We start from the raw sequence: 16,447 nt of genomic DNA, 5'->3' as shown, positions 1-16,447 counted from the left end.
ACCTCATCGTCATGAAGGGGGCAGGCAGCTGAGATGAACAGTACTGACTGAACAATGACCCAATCAGTTCTCAATTACTTTAAATCCCCATTTAGAGGAGTGTTAACACAGATCTTTTTTAATGTATGTGGAATGTTGGTAGCGTCTGCTGGGAAAGCAGATTTACAACTATGATTGTACCAAGGAAGGACAGCATTTATTGTAAGAAAAAAAAAAGGTCCTTTAACCCCCTCACCCATTGAAGTTTGGTCCCTTTATAGATTTATTCAACTGGAGAAAAACTCACACATCTGTTTTTTTTAGCATCACCTGAGAGGACCTGTGAGCTTTTCCAAACCTCTTCTTTAAGAGATCTGGGAGTTCTATCAGCAAATAGGTGTGGAACTTCTGTTGCTTTCATACACTTTTAATGACAGATGGGTGACATTTAAAGCGCACTCGTACTAAATGCCTTTCAAGTTCCCATCGCTACAGCCTGTGGGAAGTCAAGCAAAGTATAGATGCGATAAAAGCCACTGGCAAGAGTGATGAGGAGGAAAACGCAGAGGCTGTTGGCTTACTGAAGCACTGCAGATTTATTTTTTCTGACATAGAAAGGGAGAATACAAAGAACACTGCATGAAATTGACTCACGTTTCTGGGAAATCCACAGGCTTGGTCTTTATCTTATTGTGCAAAGCCAGTATGTACTCGTCGATAAATGGACACTGCAGGCAGAGCAGGGAATGAAAAACCACAAGAAAAGCACACTGAATAACCTCTACTGCCCCTTTAAAGACCCACTCCGATGAAAATTGTGTTTTTGGTGTTATTAACATGTTCTTGTGGCATTTTTCTGATGATGGAGGACATTTATCAAGAAAATTCAATCAATGTACGTCTTTGTTTTCCTCGTCTGAGCTGGCATTGGGTAAAAACTGTACGGCGGGATAGCTCCAATATTGCTCACCATTTTTGTTGCACTGATAATGTTAGGTTGGGGGGGCTGAGGGGCTGTAAGCTAGCAGGAGAGTGGAATACAGAGCACTCAGTTATGGGTGATGGGAAGGGGGAGTGGGATAGCTCTGCACCAACAGTCGCAAGTCAGAGGCAAATATTTAATGAACTCCTGCTGCTCTGCTGTAACTATGTCCTAGAAAATGATTGTTTTTCGGAGTTTTTCAGCTAAAAAAAGCATAATTATAATTAAACGACCACTGGGAACACTTTGAAAATAGATCAAAAGATGATTGGAGTGGGACTTTAACACCAACACAACAAAAGATAACAGCAATTAGCATCAATTGTTCAATTAACCAAATGATTTTTTTCTGAAAGTTCTTCTATGAAGAATTAAAAAGGCGGCAAAGACGGTTCTCGCTGCCATGCCACTGTGTTAACAAGCCAGGGAGGGAGTGTGAAACAAACACCTAACCAGGCTACTGTTGCCACTTGTGGGCCGCAGGCTGACAAATGAGTGAGGGATGGAAAATGTTCAGGGCTTGCCTTTCCAAAGACGAAGCAGTAGAGAGTGACTCCCATGGCCCACACATCCAGTGCCTTAAAAAAAGTGCAAACAATGACATAAAAGACAGATTAATGGCAAAAATCCACATTTACACAGGTTAGTATGATGATATAAATAAATGAAATTGCTTTTGATATACAGGTATAAAACGTGTCTAAAATCAGCTGTCTTTAAGAAGGATTTGCCAAATCGGATAGAAGAGCCTCGGTTGTTGCCCGTGGGGCTGTTTGTGAGGCCGCCTCACCCTGACTGAGTTACCCACTGCACTCTCAGGACTGGCAACTCCCAGAGCTTCAGCAACGAGCCGGATATTCAGATTTCACCTCTGATTTACATGTTGTATAAAAAGGAAGGTTTAAGCAGACCAGACTCTGCAAGGCCAGACTAATCAGAGTAAGGAGCTCCAGGTCTGAGGACATTTCCTGAAAGCTGGACAAAACAGCAGGCTGAGGCACTTAAGTGGCTCTCACTCCCACAGAGTTTGACTGCAATCACATGTTCTATTCTGGTTTCTCTTTTAGAGGAAAAGCAAACTCTCCGGCTTCTTAGAAAAACAGTGGAGAAGGAAACGTAACCCATACAAGTTTAAGATTAGATCATAAGTGTTGGGCACATTTATGACCTGTTGCTACTAAAAGGCTCTAAATAAACTCTTCCTACATTCATTCAATCCTGGTGTTTGGATGAAGACATCTAAAATCACAATCAAACCTCAAACTAACGATTTTAACTATAATTTGAAACAACACTTGGGTGAAAGTTCACAACTCCTACTAATTTTGTCTTTTTATTCAATTAGAACCAAAACACAAGTGCATCTAAAAAAAATAACTGCAAACGTATGAAAAAAAAAGAATATAAAAGCAATTTAGGGAGGAAAAAATTATGTTCATTATAATGAAATTATTGTGTCAACAGTGCAGTTTGTCATTTGATCTGAACTTTTCCTTTGTGTCTTTCCACACAATTGCATGTGTCTGATTTGGTCTGACTAATAGAGGAATGCAAATATAATGCAGGGAGGGGGGAAGAAAAGTTATGGATAAAAAAAGCACAAGTGGTTTTCAAGGAGGAGCTAGAACTGGTTTTTGGAGAGCGGATGGTTCTCTCAGATGACTAGACAGCTATACAGTCATTAAGCTCCTGTCTACAACCCTCAGCACGTTGGAACAACCCAAAACCCCACAGCACCCATTCTGGTCGACCCTCCATAAAGGTGCATGTAACTAAGGCTTAAAATTGATAAAGAATGGTTGAATCTGCTAAAGGTGCATTTGTTCACCAACAATGGATGAAGTGTCTCTAAGACTCATGCAGACCTTTTTATAGAATGTCTTTTATGTTTGATTAAAAACAATCCTAAACTACTTTATGTCCACTTCGCAGCATCATGACCCTTCATAAAAAGATAAAGTATGACTGAATTACTAAAAACTATATAGAGCACTATGTGTGGTGAATAGTGAAAGAATTCAAAGACAACAAGTCAAACTAAATGACAATATTAGTAAACTGAAAAGAAAAATGTAGAACCTTGAATCTCATGACTTTTAGGCCACTTGGATGTGTGGTGAGACATTTCAAGAAGAACCTTCACCCACTTAAATGCCAAATTAAACAGGAACTTACTGTTTGTTATATTTATGAAAAACGTACATATGTTGAAATAAAAAGCGTTCCATTTCTGAACTCATGTGTACTGGGGACCGCTGTTGGTACACATTCTAACTAAAAAGGCCTAAAATCCTCCTGTTCTGGGTTTCAAGCAACATCTCCACCTTATGCTTGATGGCTTACTTTTCCACTGAAGCTCTTGTGCTTCTCTGAGAGGGTCTCTGGTGCCATGAAGGCAGGGGTGCCAGCGGTGCTGGACAGTAACGCATCATTCCCCTCAAACTGGTTGCTGACTCCGAAGTCGGCTATCTTCACGTGACCATCATCGCCCAGTAACAAGTTAGAAGGCTTGATATCCCGGTGGATAATCTTCTGATAATGCACTGGGAAAGAAGAAGAAAAAGAATCACTTTTTTTAGATTTCAGTCAGAAAAAAGTGAAGCTGAAACTATTTTTACCCCCTGGCTAATAATGAATAAATGAATGCCTGAATGGTCTAATTTAATGGTAATAATAATAGATCCTATTGAATATATTTTTTTTAAATTATTCCTATTTTACATCCTTTCCTTTCAAGATTGGTGAAATATTATTTCATTATATGAAACAGAGACATTTACTATTACATATTTAAAGATGAACATGAAAATCTAAAAACAGCTTTCCTCTTCAAATGAGTTCCTCCTTTAGCCTCAACCATTGACTGTATATGAGAACTGGACTGAGTGATCCCCTCCCCCCTGGCGTCCCAAACAAGAAGTACCCGCTTGCTCCAAGAAGTCGAAATCCCACAGACTTCTATAAAAAATAAACAGCTATTACTCAGTCATTCCCTGTCAGAATAACCATTCTTACTCTGACACCTTTTTTTTAACGTGTTCTTGCTAATCCTTTTTTTGCATATTTTTTTCTTTATTGAAAATTATTGAAGTTATAATCTGACCAATCAGATGCCTCAATAAAAGTAGGTGGTCTAGCATTTAACGCTTGAAACGTTTGACGGATATCGTGCTGGCCGCTTTCAAGTGGTAGGGATGTGGACTTTCAACAAGCTCACTTATGGTTGGTGAGAGTGGTTGCCATAGAAACAATGACTCAGAGGGACTTAAAGCAACCCCTGCTCACTGACCTTGTCTGGCTCCAACATGTCAGTGCTGTTATAGTGAAAAAATGGCGACAGAATTGACTTCTTTGGGTTGAAGCCGGAACTAAACTGTTCTCTGCAGATGACGTCACACTCACTCAGTCCAGTTCTTTTCTACAAAATCTTTCTGCTTATTTTTTCACATTTCTTTTCTGCTAGAAAAGTGTTCAGAGGACAAACATTCATCTGCAAAAACTTTATAGTAGATAAGATGCAGTAGAGTGAAATAATAATCACGTCTAGGGGAAATGATTGTCATTACTTTGGGTCTGATTGCTGCTGTAAGAGAAAGATGTAAGGACCGAGAACAGGAGGTCAACCAGGACCACAGGTTAAGTACATCTCTTAACAGCCTTCAGGATCAAAACTCTGCACTCTGTCCTGATGGGATAAGCGGAGCATTCTCATCTGCGCACTGAGCTAGGAGGCACTTGACTTCTTCAAGGACTCTGTAGTTACATGATGTTACCATAATAACGCTCGAACATGCACTGATGAGGAATAACTGCTCACTTTTAACATTTATTCAAACCACTTATATGGGACTTGCTTTATGTTGGACTGTCAAGAAAAGAAAAGATTGATGGAAACGTGCAACTTTTAGTTTCTTTTAGGGTGTTGAGATTCATTTTGATAACAGTTCGATTCATATCATAATTTGTTGGTTGACAATATGATTTATTGTCGATGTAGGTTCATTTTGAGCAATCTGATTCAATTGACTGACCTAAAATGGATCCAGGACATCTTTAGCCAAAACCTCAAGCAGTGAAACTCAGAGAGAAATACCTGGTTCGGAAGAGTGCAGGAAAAGTTTTCCAGATTCCTCTGGATTTCTTCAAGATAATCAAGTGTAAATTAAATATGTGTACAAACAAAAAAGTAAACAAGAATGAATATCAAATCCATTCACATTTTAGTTTCCTAAAGTTCAGACCACTGTTGTTTTTCCACATCTAAATAATCCAAAGGGAACATTATTAGAACATTCTAGCACACTGTATGGTCACATGACTTTGCTAAACACACATCACTTGACATCACGTGTGCTGTGATGCACTTCTTAGAAACATTTTAGAAAAATAAATCTACCATGCCTCAATACAAATGGTATTTTCCAAGATTTAGCTAATCAATTTGCTTCATTTTGAAATGCTTTTTTATTTTTATTTGTATTGGTCGATTGGATTAACATCTTGTCTCAGACAGATCGATCTGGTTGGATCATAGGAAAATAAATCAAATCATCGATTGAGTCGATTAATCGTTACACCCTTGGTTTGTTTCAGTGTCTGCAACAGTTCAAGGAAAAGCAAGTAGCAACATTTGACAAAAATCATTTCAAATAATTGAAATTGATGTACTACTGCAAAAAAAGAAAGAAAGAAAGAAAGAAATAATATAAAATAATCTGAGGTTCAAGACACATTAGGTAGAGGGAAGTGCTGCTAGAGCCAGAAGAACAGCAACCAACGATATTTCTTTCCTCAACTCCCTGAAAATTCTTTTACATCTGAAAATATGCAAACATGTTTCATCAAAATAAAGCTGCAATAAAGCTGCTGATCAACTTACAGTACTCTATTCCCAGGATGATGTCTCTAAAGTAAAGGCGAGCTTGTTCCTCAGAAAAAGGATGCTCTGCTGGTACTTCCATCACCGGACTGCAAATCCACGCCAGCAGCCAAAATGAAAGAAGAACATGTTCAGATTTTACTTGACTTTTTTTTTTTTTTTTCATTTTGAATACAATGATTTTATTCCACCTATCCCACTATATCCCCTTTGGTGTCACGGGGCTGCTGGAGCCAACTCATCTACTGTTGGATGAAGGCGGAGTACACCCTGAACAGGTCGCCCGGCTGTTGCTGGGTCACACACACTAATATGCACACCCAGTGACAATTTAGAGACACTAATGAACCTATGAAGCATGTTTTTGGACCCACACATGCACAATGATCACATGCAAACTCAAAACAGAAAGAACCCAGCAGGGATTTAAACCTTCTTGCTTTGAGGTGAGAGCGCTAACCACTATGCCACCATGCAGCCAAGAATTTATTCCTCAAAGGGAAATTAAGTCTATTCCTTAAACCCTTCCTTGGAAGCAGTCAAGACATAGCTTCCTTTTCACCCAGGAAGCAGAAAAATGGAAATTTCAGGTTGATTAAGGAGGCTCCGGCTGTTATGAATGACAAGGACCATCATTCTGTAATCAAACCAGCAACTCTCTGGCCACCATATACTTCTCCAGCCTTTAGGCCACATTCACACTCCCAAGTGAAGACTTTAACCTCAAACTACTAATAACATTTGACAAAAATCTCTCTTTTTTTTGGTGGAATTAGATTGGAATTAGAGATAAAAACAAAACAAAAAACTTTCTTCAAACAGGGAAACCTTCAGTCATAAATATTCTTTATTCAATATATTCATAAATATAGCAGACAGCAGAGCTGAAAGGTCCTGCAGATTTATCAGGTGGTGATTAATGACCTTGTTTTTTTCTGGAGACACTCCCTCCCCTCTGCTGCTGATTACCTGACTAGGTCCTTTAAAAGTCTGATTCTTTAAAGTGTTTGATTGATGACCCAATAGATTTCTCAGTGATGAACATCATGTTACTTTTAATTTTCTTTTTCTGTAATAACATCCTACAAGAGAAGAGTAAATCAAATCTTAAAAAGTGTTTGTTTTAAATTCTTTTGTTCACCATTCAACTTACAAATTCCCAGTTTAACCCCTTTATGCCTAAATTTATTTCCTATTATAAAAAAAATGTTCAGTATGTGTGTAACTTTGCAAGGTGACGCTAAATTAATCAGATTCCTGGATTAAATGGTAAATTGTGAATTAGCGACACACGACATACAAGGGTTTAAGGCTGTGTCACACAGCCACTACGTACATTTTTTGCGCATTTTGCACAAACGAAATTTCGGTCTTTCGTGATACATGCGTGATAAACATCATTCATAAGTGTTTCTTGTGTTCGTCATTCGTCTATGTGCGCAGATGTCCGTTGAGGGTTACGGCCAACGAGTCTTTACATGAATTCAGTCAGTTGAGAGTTACGCAGATCACGAGAATTTTACGTAGCTTATTCGCAATTATCAAGTGAATCTTACAAAATTGAGCGTGGTTTTTGCACGATGCAAATTTATAGCTTTCCCTGACCATTCAAAGTATGTTTAATGGACCTTTTTACGCATGAACCACTGATTAATATACTTTTACGTCGTGTATATGGTGTACATATCACCTTAAAATTATATATTTGAATCACTAATGAATTCTATAAAAAAAGCTTAATAGTCACGTACCGTTCATAATCTACGATGATCTACATGTGCTTCGTGTTTTTTTTAATTCGTGCTTCTTCCATGGTTTTATCGTGGTTTATTTGTGAAACATCTGTGAAAATTTTACAAAAATTGTAAAGACCACAACTTTTCTTATTTTTTCCAATTATATTCACGCATGACCAATTTTCGTCTGTGCAATATGTGCAAAATGTACGTAGTGGCTTTGATAAGATAAGATAAAAAACATTTTGTGGAAGTTTTGATACAGGATGTTATAATATTACCTCTCCACTGGTCTACTTTCAAATGTGAAAAATATCCTAACCAAAGTCTGGGTTATTCGTTTAAATGCTTTTATACACAACTAAATCAATAAGAGAATAAAATCCAGTCCAAGAATGACAAAAAGCAAAAATGACCACCTTAAAAGGGATCATGAGCAAATGAAAACATCAATAGCCATTGATTAAATCCAAAACCCCCTTGCTACATTTTTGCTATTTGCAAGAAAAATATCAAACACTTTGCTCATTGTTTAATTCAGAAGATGAACCCATTGTCCAAATATTTGGGGGATTAACTCTTAAGGCAACAATCGTGTTAACTGTAAAGGAGCTGCTTTGGCAGCTATATTTAGTCAGAACTGCAGAAGCAAAGCATCTTTTGATTCAGTTCTGTTACTATTAGGATAAATGTACAACAGATTTCTATATTTACAAACGAGAAACTGATTTAAATTCATCCCAAATCTTTTTCTGTTCGTGGTGTGGAAAGAAACAGCAGAAGCATTGGGCTGAAGGCACCGCATGGCTGTCTGCCATCACTTAAGGCTGTGAAAGCATCAGAACATTGGGCCTGCTTTAAAGCTCGTGATGAAAAAACACTTAAACATGCTCAGCTTGGAGGGGAAATGCTGCAGACACCGAGGCTGCAAAAGCAAGGTGCAAAATCAGAGATGATTCCAAAATAAAAGGGCATGCTCTGTACTCACCCCTTGGGCATGAGCTCAAACACTGTGAGGTAAACGGGAGGAGACGGAGAGAGGAGACACATGTAAGATCAAACATTGAACTCATTAGTTCACACATCTGTATGTGACCGCGGCTGATCCCTCTCATTAACAGTTCCATGTTCCTTTCCAACTAACAGAAAGATTTCTGCAGAAAGCGTGAGTCCTGAGGCAGCGTGGAGGATCTGCGCTCTAAATAAATTACACAAATGGTTGTTGACGGCATAAAGGGGCCGACGGCAACAGAGAGATGACAGAAAACAAGTGCATACCCATGTGGAGGTTGTCGTCTGATGGATCGTCCAGCACCTGCAATTTCAACAACAGACACAGATGAAGCATGGGATGTCAGGAGAAAATAGAAACCCCTTTCATCTCTAGATTTGATCAAATACTGACAGAAGGAACATGTGCAGTTTTTATTTCAAAGGCTCGCAAATGTTTAACAGATGACAACAACAGTTTGTTACTGTGACAATGATAAATGTGTGAAATAATAGAACAGAACTTAGTATCACTGAGATTTATAATTAAATTAGCTTTATGGTTTCATAAAGGATGGGGTGCAGAGGTCACCCTCTGACAAAAAAATTGCAGGTTTGGTTCCCGCACCGGCCCGCCAGTGAGTCAAAGTGTCCTTGGGCCAGACACTGAACCCCACCGCTGGTTATAGATCGGCGCCAGTATTCGGCAGCGGAGCTGAAATCAGTGTGTGATTGTGCGTGTGTATGAGTGTGAATGGGAATGTAACTGTAAAGTGCTTTGGGACTTTTAAGAAGGTAGTAAAGCGCTCTATAAATATACGCTATTTACCCCATTTAAACCTTGGAGAACCTACTGGGACAAATTTGGCCGCAGTTCTTTTTTTGTTACCCCAATTTCTTTTGTCATTTAATTTTTCATTTTAATTTTCATGCTTCTATTTTTTGTTTTTTTGGCCGCTGTTAATTCTGCTTACAATAATGTATTAGGGCCACTAAGAAAGCAATATATAAATATAGGAGAGTAAAGTTGCAAAATTATTAGAAAAAGTCAAAATATTACAAGAATAAAGTCGTACAACTAAGTTTTAATTTTACAAGAAAAAAAGTCATGCTTTTTAAAAAATAAAATTGTATTTTTACAAAACAAAGTTGTAAATTTATTTAAAAAAAAGTTAAGCATATTCAACGAGATTCTTGATCCGGGTTATTTCCACGCAATTTTCTGAATTTCTGCAACACAAATCAAACAGGTAATGTTCAATTGACAAACAAAAAACAAACGGAGACATTTTATGTTTGATATAACAGACTTTTTCCTTTAAAAACTACTAATTTTTAAGCATAAATTTACAATTTCATTCTCCTAAATTGTTAGTTTACAACTTGAAAGTAAAAACTTTCTCTCACCATTTTAGGACTATATTCTCATAATATATATACACCGGCATATATATTTTTTATTGTGGCCCTGACGCCCCACCATAGCTACCTAAAATGAGAAGAAAAAAAAGGAAAATTCATTTTAAAAGTCCAGAAGAAAATTGTTCCTGGGTTCTCCAGAGTTGAACATAAACTGTCTTAAAATATTTGCTCAACCCCCTCCCGTCTCCAGAAAGCCTTGAAGCCTACAGCTCCTCCCACAAACCGATTTTGTCGGTGAACGCAAGGTTTATTCATCTTTGCCAGATACAACCTCACATGAACAAAACAAAGCAATTACTGCGACATAAATATGTTTCGGAAAACTGTTGCATTGTGAGTTGTGCTCGGTTTTTACACAGCAGTTCAGATTAGTTTTAAAAATAAAAAAAAGGAAAGAAAAAAACAGTACATCATGTCTCTTTGTTCATCTGAAGTCTTTTTTGGTCTTGTTGGAAGTGGGTGTACCTCTTTTAAAACTGAATGTAAAAATGAGAAACTGAACAAATGAAGCAATCATATGAACTGCTTTCCTATTCTTCTGGTGAAATGGACTAATCCCTAAATTCCAATGACATTTTTGGAAAATATAGGATTATGTGCTTAAGAGTGTAGGAAACGACTAAGAGTTCTCTTGGTGTGTTTGGGGATCCTAAATTCCAATGTATGACTCTGCATTGATATGTTTGTTATGTTGAAGCCCCTCTAATATCCTGAGAGTACTTCAGTATTATGCTGCATTTACTGTACAAAAGAAAGAATGCGTGAGATCCAAAACTTTGTAAATATAAGTTGTTTTCCAATAATTTTCTGCCTTAAAAAAGAGATCTTAGTTGTTGATTCTGTTCATGAAACCCATTCATAAAGTAAAATATTTGAACACTTTCAAAACATAAAGTAATTGTTTATTACTTTGTTAATAACTTTCTTTAAGGTTAATTTACTGCGGCTCCAACACTGAGACTGGAAGGTCGTGAGTTCAAATCCAGGTCGAGTCATGACAAAGACTCTAAAAATGGGCTCCATTGCCTCCCTATTTGACACCTAGCATTAAGGCGTTGGATTGGGGGTATTAAACCACCAAATGGTCCCCGAGCGCGGCTGTGTATGCAGCTCATCGCTCCCCCAGGGGATGGGTCAAATGCAGAGAACAAATTTCACATACCTACAGTAGGTGCGTGACAGCCATAGACATATAATAGTGGACGGAGAATCCAGTATTTTACTTGAAGCCTAAATTGTCAGCTCACCGGCGATGCCATATTGACTGGAGGTAACTGCCTAACTGGGACGTTCCAAAAATGGTGAAAAGAGGCAGGACCAAATGAAGTTGTTTTTGTCCACGCCCATGGTTTACACCGCTCCACGCTCCCTTCATGCTAACACTAACAGCTTTAGCTGAAGTCTCCAGGAAGGCAACGCATCAGTTGCCCAATATTTACATTATTATGATTGGTCTGAGTCGCTCTATGTCATCATATCTATGGAAATGGCGACAGTAATTGCCAGCCTCTCTGGTTAGTTGCGGAACTGCAACGTTTTGTTGCCTCCTGGTTGACTTCACCTCCCACCTTCTAGAGTTACCGCTTGGTGACAGCAAATGGGACTTTAACTTTAGGTAGGGGTGCGGACTCCAAAAATGTTCACTCATGATTGGAGAGAGTGGTTGCCATAGAAATGTTGACTCAGATGGACTTGGACCAATCATCTCTTACCGACTACAACTAGCAACTACCCTTCCTTGCTACAATCTGACGGTGTCCATACCCTCCAAAAAAATGGCGACTGAATTGACTTCATTTGGAAGTAAGTCATGTTCCATGGGTGACATCACACTCACTCACTCCAGTTTTCATGTATGGTCAATGGCTTGATCCCAGAAATGTACAAAGACCTCTGGGAATTGTTCCTTTAAAAAAAAATAAAAAATGTACCCCCCCCCCCCCCCCCCCCCGGGGTAAGTAATAAACCGGACCATACAGGAAACACCGCTATCACTTGGCTTCACTGATAAAACATTTTCTGTAAAAAAAAGATTACATACTTAAAAGGCCACACTTAATAAGTTGGCTCAAAGTGGAGGCAGAACAAAAGCTTGAAATGTCACGCTCTCCTCTGCCTCCTGCCCAAGATCTCCTATATTTGTGTCCCAGACTGATTCCAAGAGCAGGAGGAAAATTCAAGAGGGCATCTAAAACTGCACGGTATTCAATGAAGGTCTACAAAAGGTCTACATTTTTAAGGCTATATAAGTTATCATGCTTTGATTAGAAGCATCCTTTTATTTTGAGCACAACATAACATTTAGTCATGTTTGGATCATTTTTCATTTTGAGATTTTTGAGGACAGAAATTTATAACAAATAATATTAAAATGTCCAGCATTCACCAAATGAAACTCTGAGTTTAATTTTTAGTGTTGTTGTTCACCTTTCGGCGTTTCCCTTCAGGCGTCACCACACCAAATCACCATTCACTGATTCGCACAGGTGGTTTGGCAGAGATTTTTATGCTAGATGTCCTTCCTGACACAACCCTGCATTTTATCCAGGCTGGGGACCGGCACAGGGAGACCCAGACTTGGACCCCCTAAATAAGACTTTTGTTTTGTAATAGTGTAAAAATGCAGAAAGTTTGGAGAACCTTTGACAGAAGAATATTTTTATAAACAAAAAAATATGGCAAGTTATTCAAAAATGTTTTTCTGTGTTGTTTCTATTCAGTTTTTCTAATGCCATATTTAAATGTAAAAACAAAAAGAAAAAAAAAGACTCAATGGTTGAAATACGATAATGACAAATACAGCAAACACAAATTCCTATAGGTGAAGTCATATTAGTGACGTGCCTTCTCTAAAAGATGACAAAACGTTCAAATAGCTGCTATAATCACAAGATTCCCACATTGTGTGAGGTGAACTAAACATGAACCAAAGAAGACATGTATCTAAAGAAATCTGAGCACATTAAGCATGGTTTCTGCTCATTCACTCTTTTCCAAATAAACCTGAGACAGGAGTGTTCAGCCCCGTTGTCATTATGATTCTGTTACATAGTAATGGAAAACCAGATTTGTAAAGTGGAGAAGAGCTTCAGCAGCCAACCACCCACTGTTGCTTAAAGCTGATGCATGAAGGCTACAGTTTCTTTTTCAAGAATAACAGGATGGAGCCTTTGACCTGAGGCTGTGAGGGTGGCATTGAGACGTGGGCTTCACTATCGATTATAAAAAAATAAAAAAAATAAAAAATCCTCTAAACTTCTTGAGTTGCATTTATACCTTCGGACAGACTGGGGCGAGGTGATGCTTTTGAACCGTATGCACCAGCCTTTTATGCAGTGAATCAGACAACAGCAGTGCAAGGCCCAGCTTGAGTTTCTTTAAGGGGACTGCTGGCATATCTCACACAGCACAGTGTTCACCTGAAGCATGTGTAAATCCAACATCCAGCTGAATGGAAACACTGCAGCGAAGGTTAGCAGCAGCCAAGGCCACAAGAAAAAAAAAACTGGTTCAGAAGATTCTCTGCTGTCTGTTAATACACCGCTGTGCCAGCATAATAAAAAAATGCATTTTTTCTGCTGGTAGCTAAGAACATCTGCTGATTTAAAGCTCTTCATTAATTTAGCTCCCAAAATATATAACAAAAGAACTTGGACTTTTGGGAAAATGAATTAAATCAGGGTTGAGCTTCTAAAAAAAAGTGGTTAACCAATAAAACCTGAAAGTGTTTGTAAGAATTGTTCTGACTTTTGTATCTTCCTGACAAATCTGCAGCAGTAGATACCAAACCCCATTCATCAATTTGAATCTGTTCCACTTGGCTTTGATGTTTAAGTGAAAAGATTTTTTTTATAATTAGACAGACTGGGCTGCAGTTTCCTGACATCAGTGAGCTCCTGGTACCCAAGCCATCTTAACGGATGAACACAAAAAGGTGAAAGAAAGGCAGTTTTTAGCGTTCCTCTATTAACAATGGAGGGCAAATGTGGACTAAAAAAGGAAGCAAAGAGAAAAGAAAATCTGTTGGTCTTCCCACAGGCTCTCCTCATTTCCCACAAGCACACGGGAGAATAAGTACTCAACATATTCCTCAAAATTTCTGGCACATTTTTTACCAAAGCAATCCAGATCGGTTTCCAAGAGCATGACCGCCCAAGCTCCCAACCATGGCGTGCTCCCATGCCATCTGGACCCGTCTGAAAAACACTGACGAGATCACAAGAGAGGGCAGCATGCATCTACAAAATGCATCCAAATTCTTTATTGATCCTCCAAAACTACCATTCTGCAGAAACAAAACGTCCAGAACAGGGGAACCTTCTGCTTTTTTGGAATAAATAACCAAAAGTCATAGGGCAACTAGAAGATAAGGGTTTTCGGTCTCGTATCGGATCATGTACAAAAGGAAAACACTGGAGCAAACGACAAGAAAGGTCATCTGATGACAAAATTGGAAAAGATCATTTTGGCTACAGGGAATGCTTGAAAAGTCCACATGCTTTGTCTGTGGGAGATGCAATTACAGAGTAACCTTTTGCTCTGCTGTATGAACAGAAATCTCCTTTGTTTCTTCACATTTTAAGACAATGGCAAATAATCATTAGAGGCTTTACCTATTGAGTTTACAGTAACAATTTAGAGAATAAACTATAATCCAGGCACACAAACCAATTGTAGTTTAGTAGAACATCACAGAAAAGAGGCTGAACAAAAATTGCAGCATGTTTACAGGTAAAAAAAAAAGAGCTGAACTTCTCATGTTTGAAGGTAAAACCAAACTGTGACTGAAGAGGCTTGTATGCAGTACTTACACACCCTTCCCATTACATTTGTGCAAACCAATTATGGCTAATTCAACCCGGAAATTGTCACAAATGTACTTTTCTAACTAGTTGCAGTCTTGATTTAAAAGCTTCCCTCAATAGATATAGTCAGAAATCTTTAAAATACAGACATGAAATCTGCTTTTCCAAACACTAATGTTGTTTTTAGGGCAATTTAGGGTAATTTTCCTTTGTTGTAGTCAAAGGCATCAAATAAGAAATCACTTCTTCTCCTGGATATAAATGTCATTCATATCAATATCTGATTTGTTAAAAAGATATTAGTGATTTTACTTGAAGAAAATAAAAAAAAAGTAAAACAACGCCCTTAGGAACACATGTTCAAGCGACCACTTCCAGTGAAAAGTCTATGTAAACATGCGTATATGCGTGTTTAGGGCTACCGCGTTCAATACTCTGTTCAATAATTCTGTTCACGTGTTGCTACGCACCTTTTTAAGACCATTTTCGGGCTCTGTGTAGAAAACAAGTTGCCATTTACCACGTATTGAAAGTTAGACTAGGTTGAACTTTGATCAATTGGACTCAGATTTGGTAGTGACGTATAAATGGCATCTCTTTTGTATCACAGAAGTGTTAAGCATTTAAACGTTGATCATGGAGGAGAAATTAATAATTAAGGTTTGCGCCCAGCTGGAAATCCATGACATCAAGGTGGAATCCGAATTCATTCTCTACCCTTCTTGCTACTCCGTATTGCTCCAATTGAAGGGGTATTTGAAGCTGTAGTAGTGTCCAAAAGTGTTTTTTTTTATAAGGAGGAGCCGTAGCAACTAAGGGCTGAGTATCCCTCCAGTGATTGGGTGATTTTTGTTGCACTTGTGGGATGGAGGACTTGAACACATTTACAACACAAACAGGCCCCCTGCACCGGATTTGGGGAAGGGCGAGGGGCTGAAAAAAATGAAAAAACACAACTTGCCAGCATCTCAACGACTTCCCCCTTTTTACCCTTCCATGTTGCTCAAGTGTTCACTTCTACCTGTCAACTGTGGCATGCCCGTTGAAATGAACATTTTTGCTTCCAGGGCTCACCAAGCGGTCAACAATTTTCATATTTTGTGCGTGGCATCTGCATGCCCCATGCAGGTTTGCCCATTTTTCACCTGCAGACAGCCCATATCCATGGAGCACGTGACCTGACATGGGTAAAAATAATAATAATAATAATAATTAATAATGATAATAATTAAAAAATAATATTTCACATGATAAGTCATTCATAAACAAGGATGTGAGCAATACTTGGATTTCCTGCAGATACCTTCACATTCCTGTCTGTGTGTATATCATTACAATGCACGGAAGACACGGAGGATGTTTAGAGATCAGATTTTTTATTTTAAAAAGCTCTACAAAAGCATCAGTAATCATGTCTCCATGTCTGGGTTCATCAGATCATTCAGAGTCTCTCCCAGTGTGCACTCAAATTAGGGGATTTATGCATTATTGTCTCGATTAAAATAAGAAAAACATTATAAGATTTAGGAGGCCCGACTTAGCTTCTTCCTCATCCCGCAGCGCCTGTCCGTCAAACAGTGTGACATCATCATTGGTCACAGGCCAGCGGACACTTATAGCAGGCCGAGCAGTTTTGGTACCTACACCGGCATCC

General features: G+C 38.5%; 1 protein-coding gene across 2 annotated transcripts in view; it reads right to left on the bottom strand.

Moving 5' to 3' along the window:
• camkk1 (calcium/calmodulin dependent protein kinase kinase 1) overlaps window positions 1–16,447 on the bottom strand; it is a 74,389-nt gene that overhangs the window by 9,728 nt on the left and 48,214 nt on the right. For both annotated transcript variants that reach the window (XM_020709044.2, XM_004076707.4), the window contains exons 7-12: window positions 8,855–8,891; window positions 8,565–8,586; window positions 5,841–5,929; window positions 3,305–3,504; window positions 1,486–1,539; window positions 634–707 (exon numbers count right to left, since the gene is read on the bottom strand). In XM_020709044.2, coding sequence (XP_020564703.1) covers window positions 634–707; window positions 1,486–1,539; window positions 3,305–3,504; window positions 5,841–5,929; window positions 8,565–8,586; window positions 8,855–8,891 — 476 coding nt within the window. The remainder of the gene's footprint in view (window positions 1–633; window positions 708–1,485; window positions 1,540–3,304; window positions 3,505–5,840; window positions 5,930–8,564; window positions 8,587–8,854; window positions 8,892–16,447) is intronic.

The sequence above is a fragment of the Oryzias latipes genome, chromosome 14 (genome assembly GCF_002234675.1).
Source record: "Oryzias latipes chromosome 14, ASM223467v1".
Taxonomy (NCBI): Eukaryota; Metazoa; Chordata; class Actinopteri; order Beloniformes; family Adrianichthyidae; genus Oryzias; species Oryzias latipes.
The sequence above is the reverse complement of the archived record's forward strand: the minus strand, read 5'-3'. Positions and strand labels throughout refer to the sequence as shown.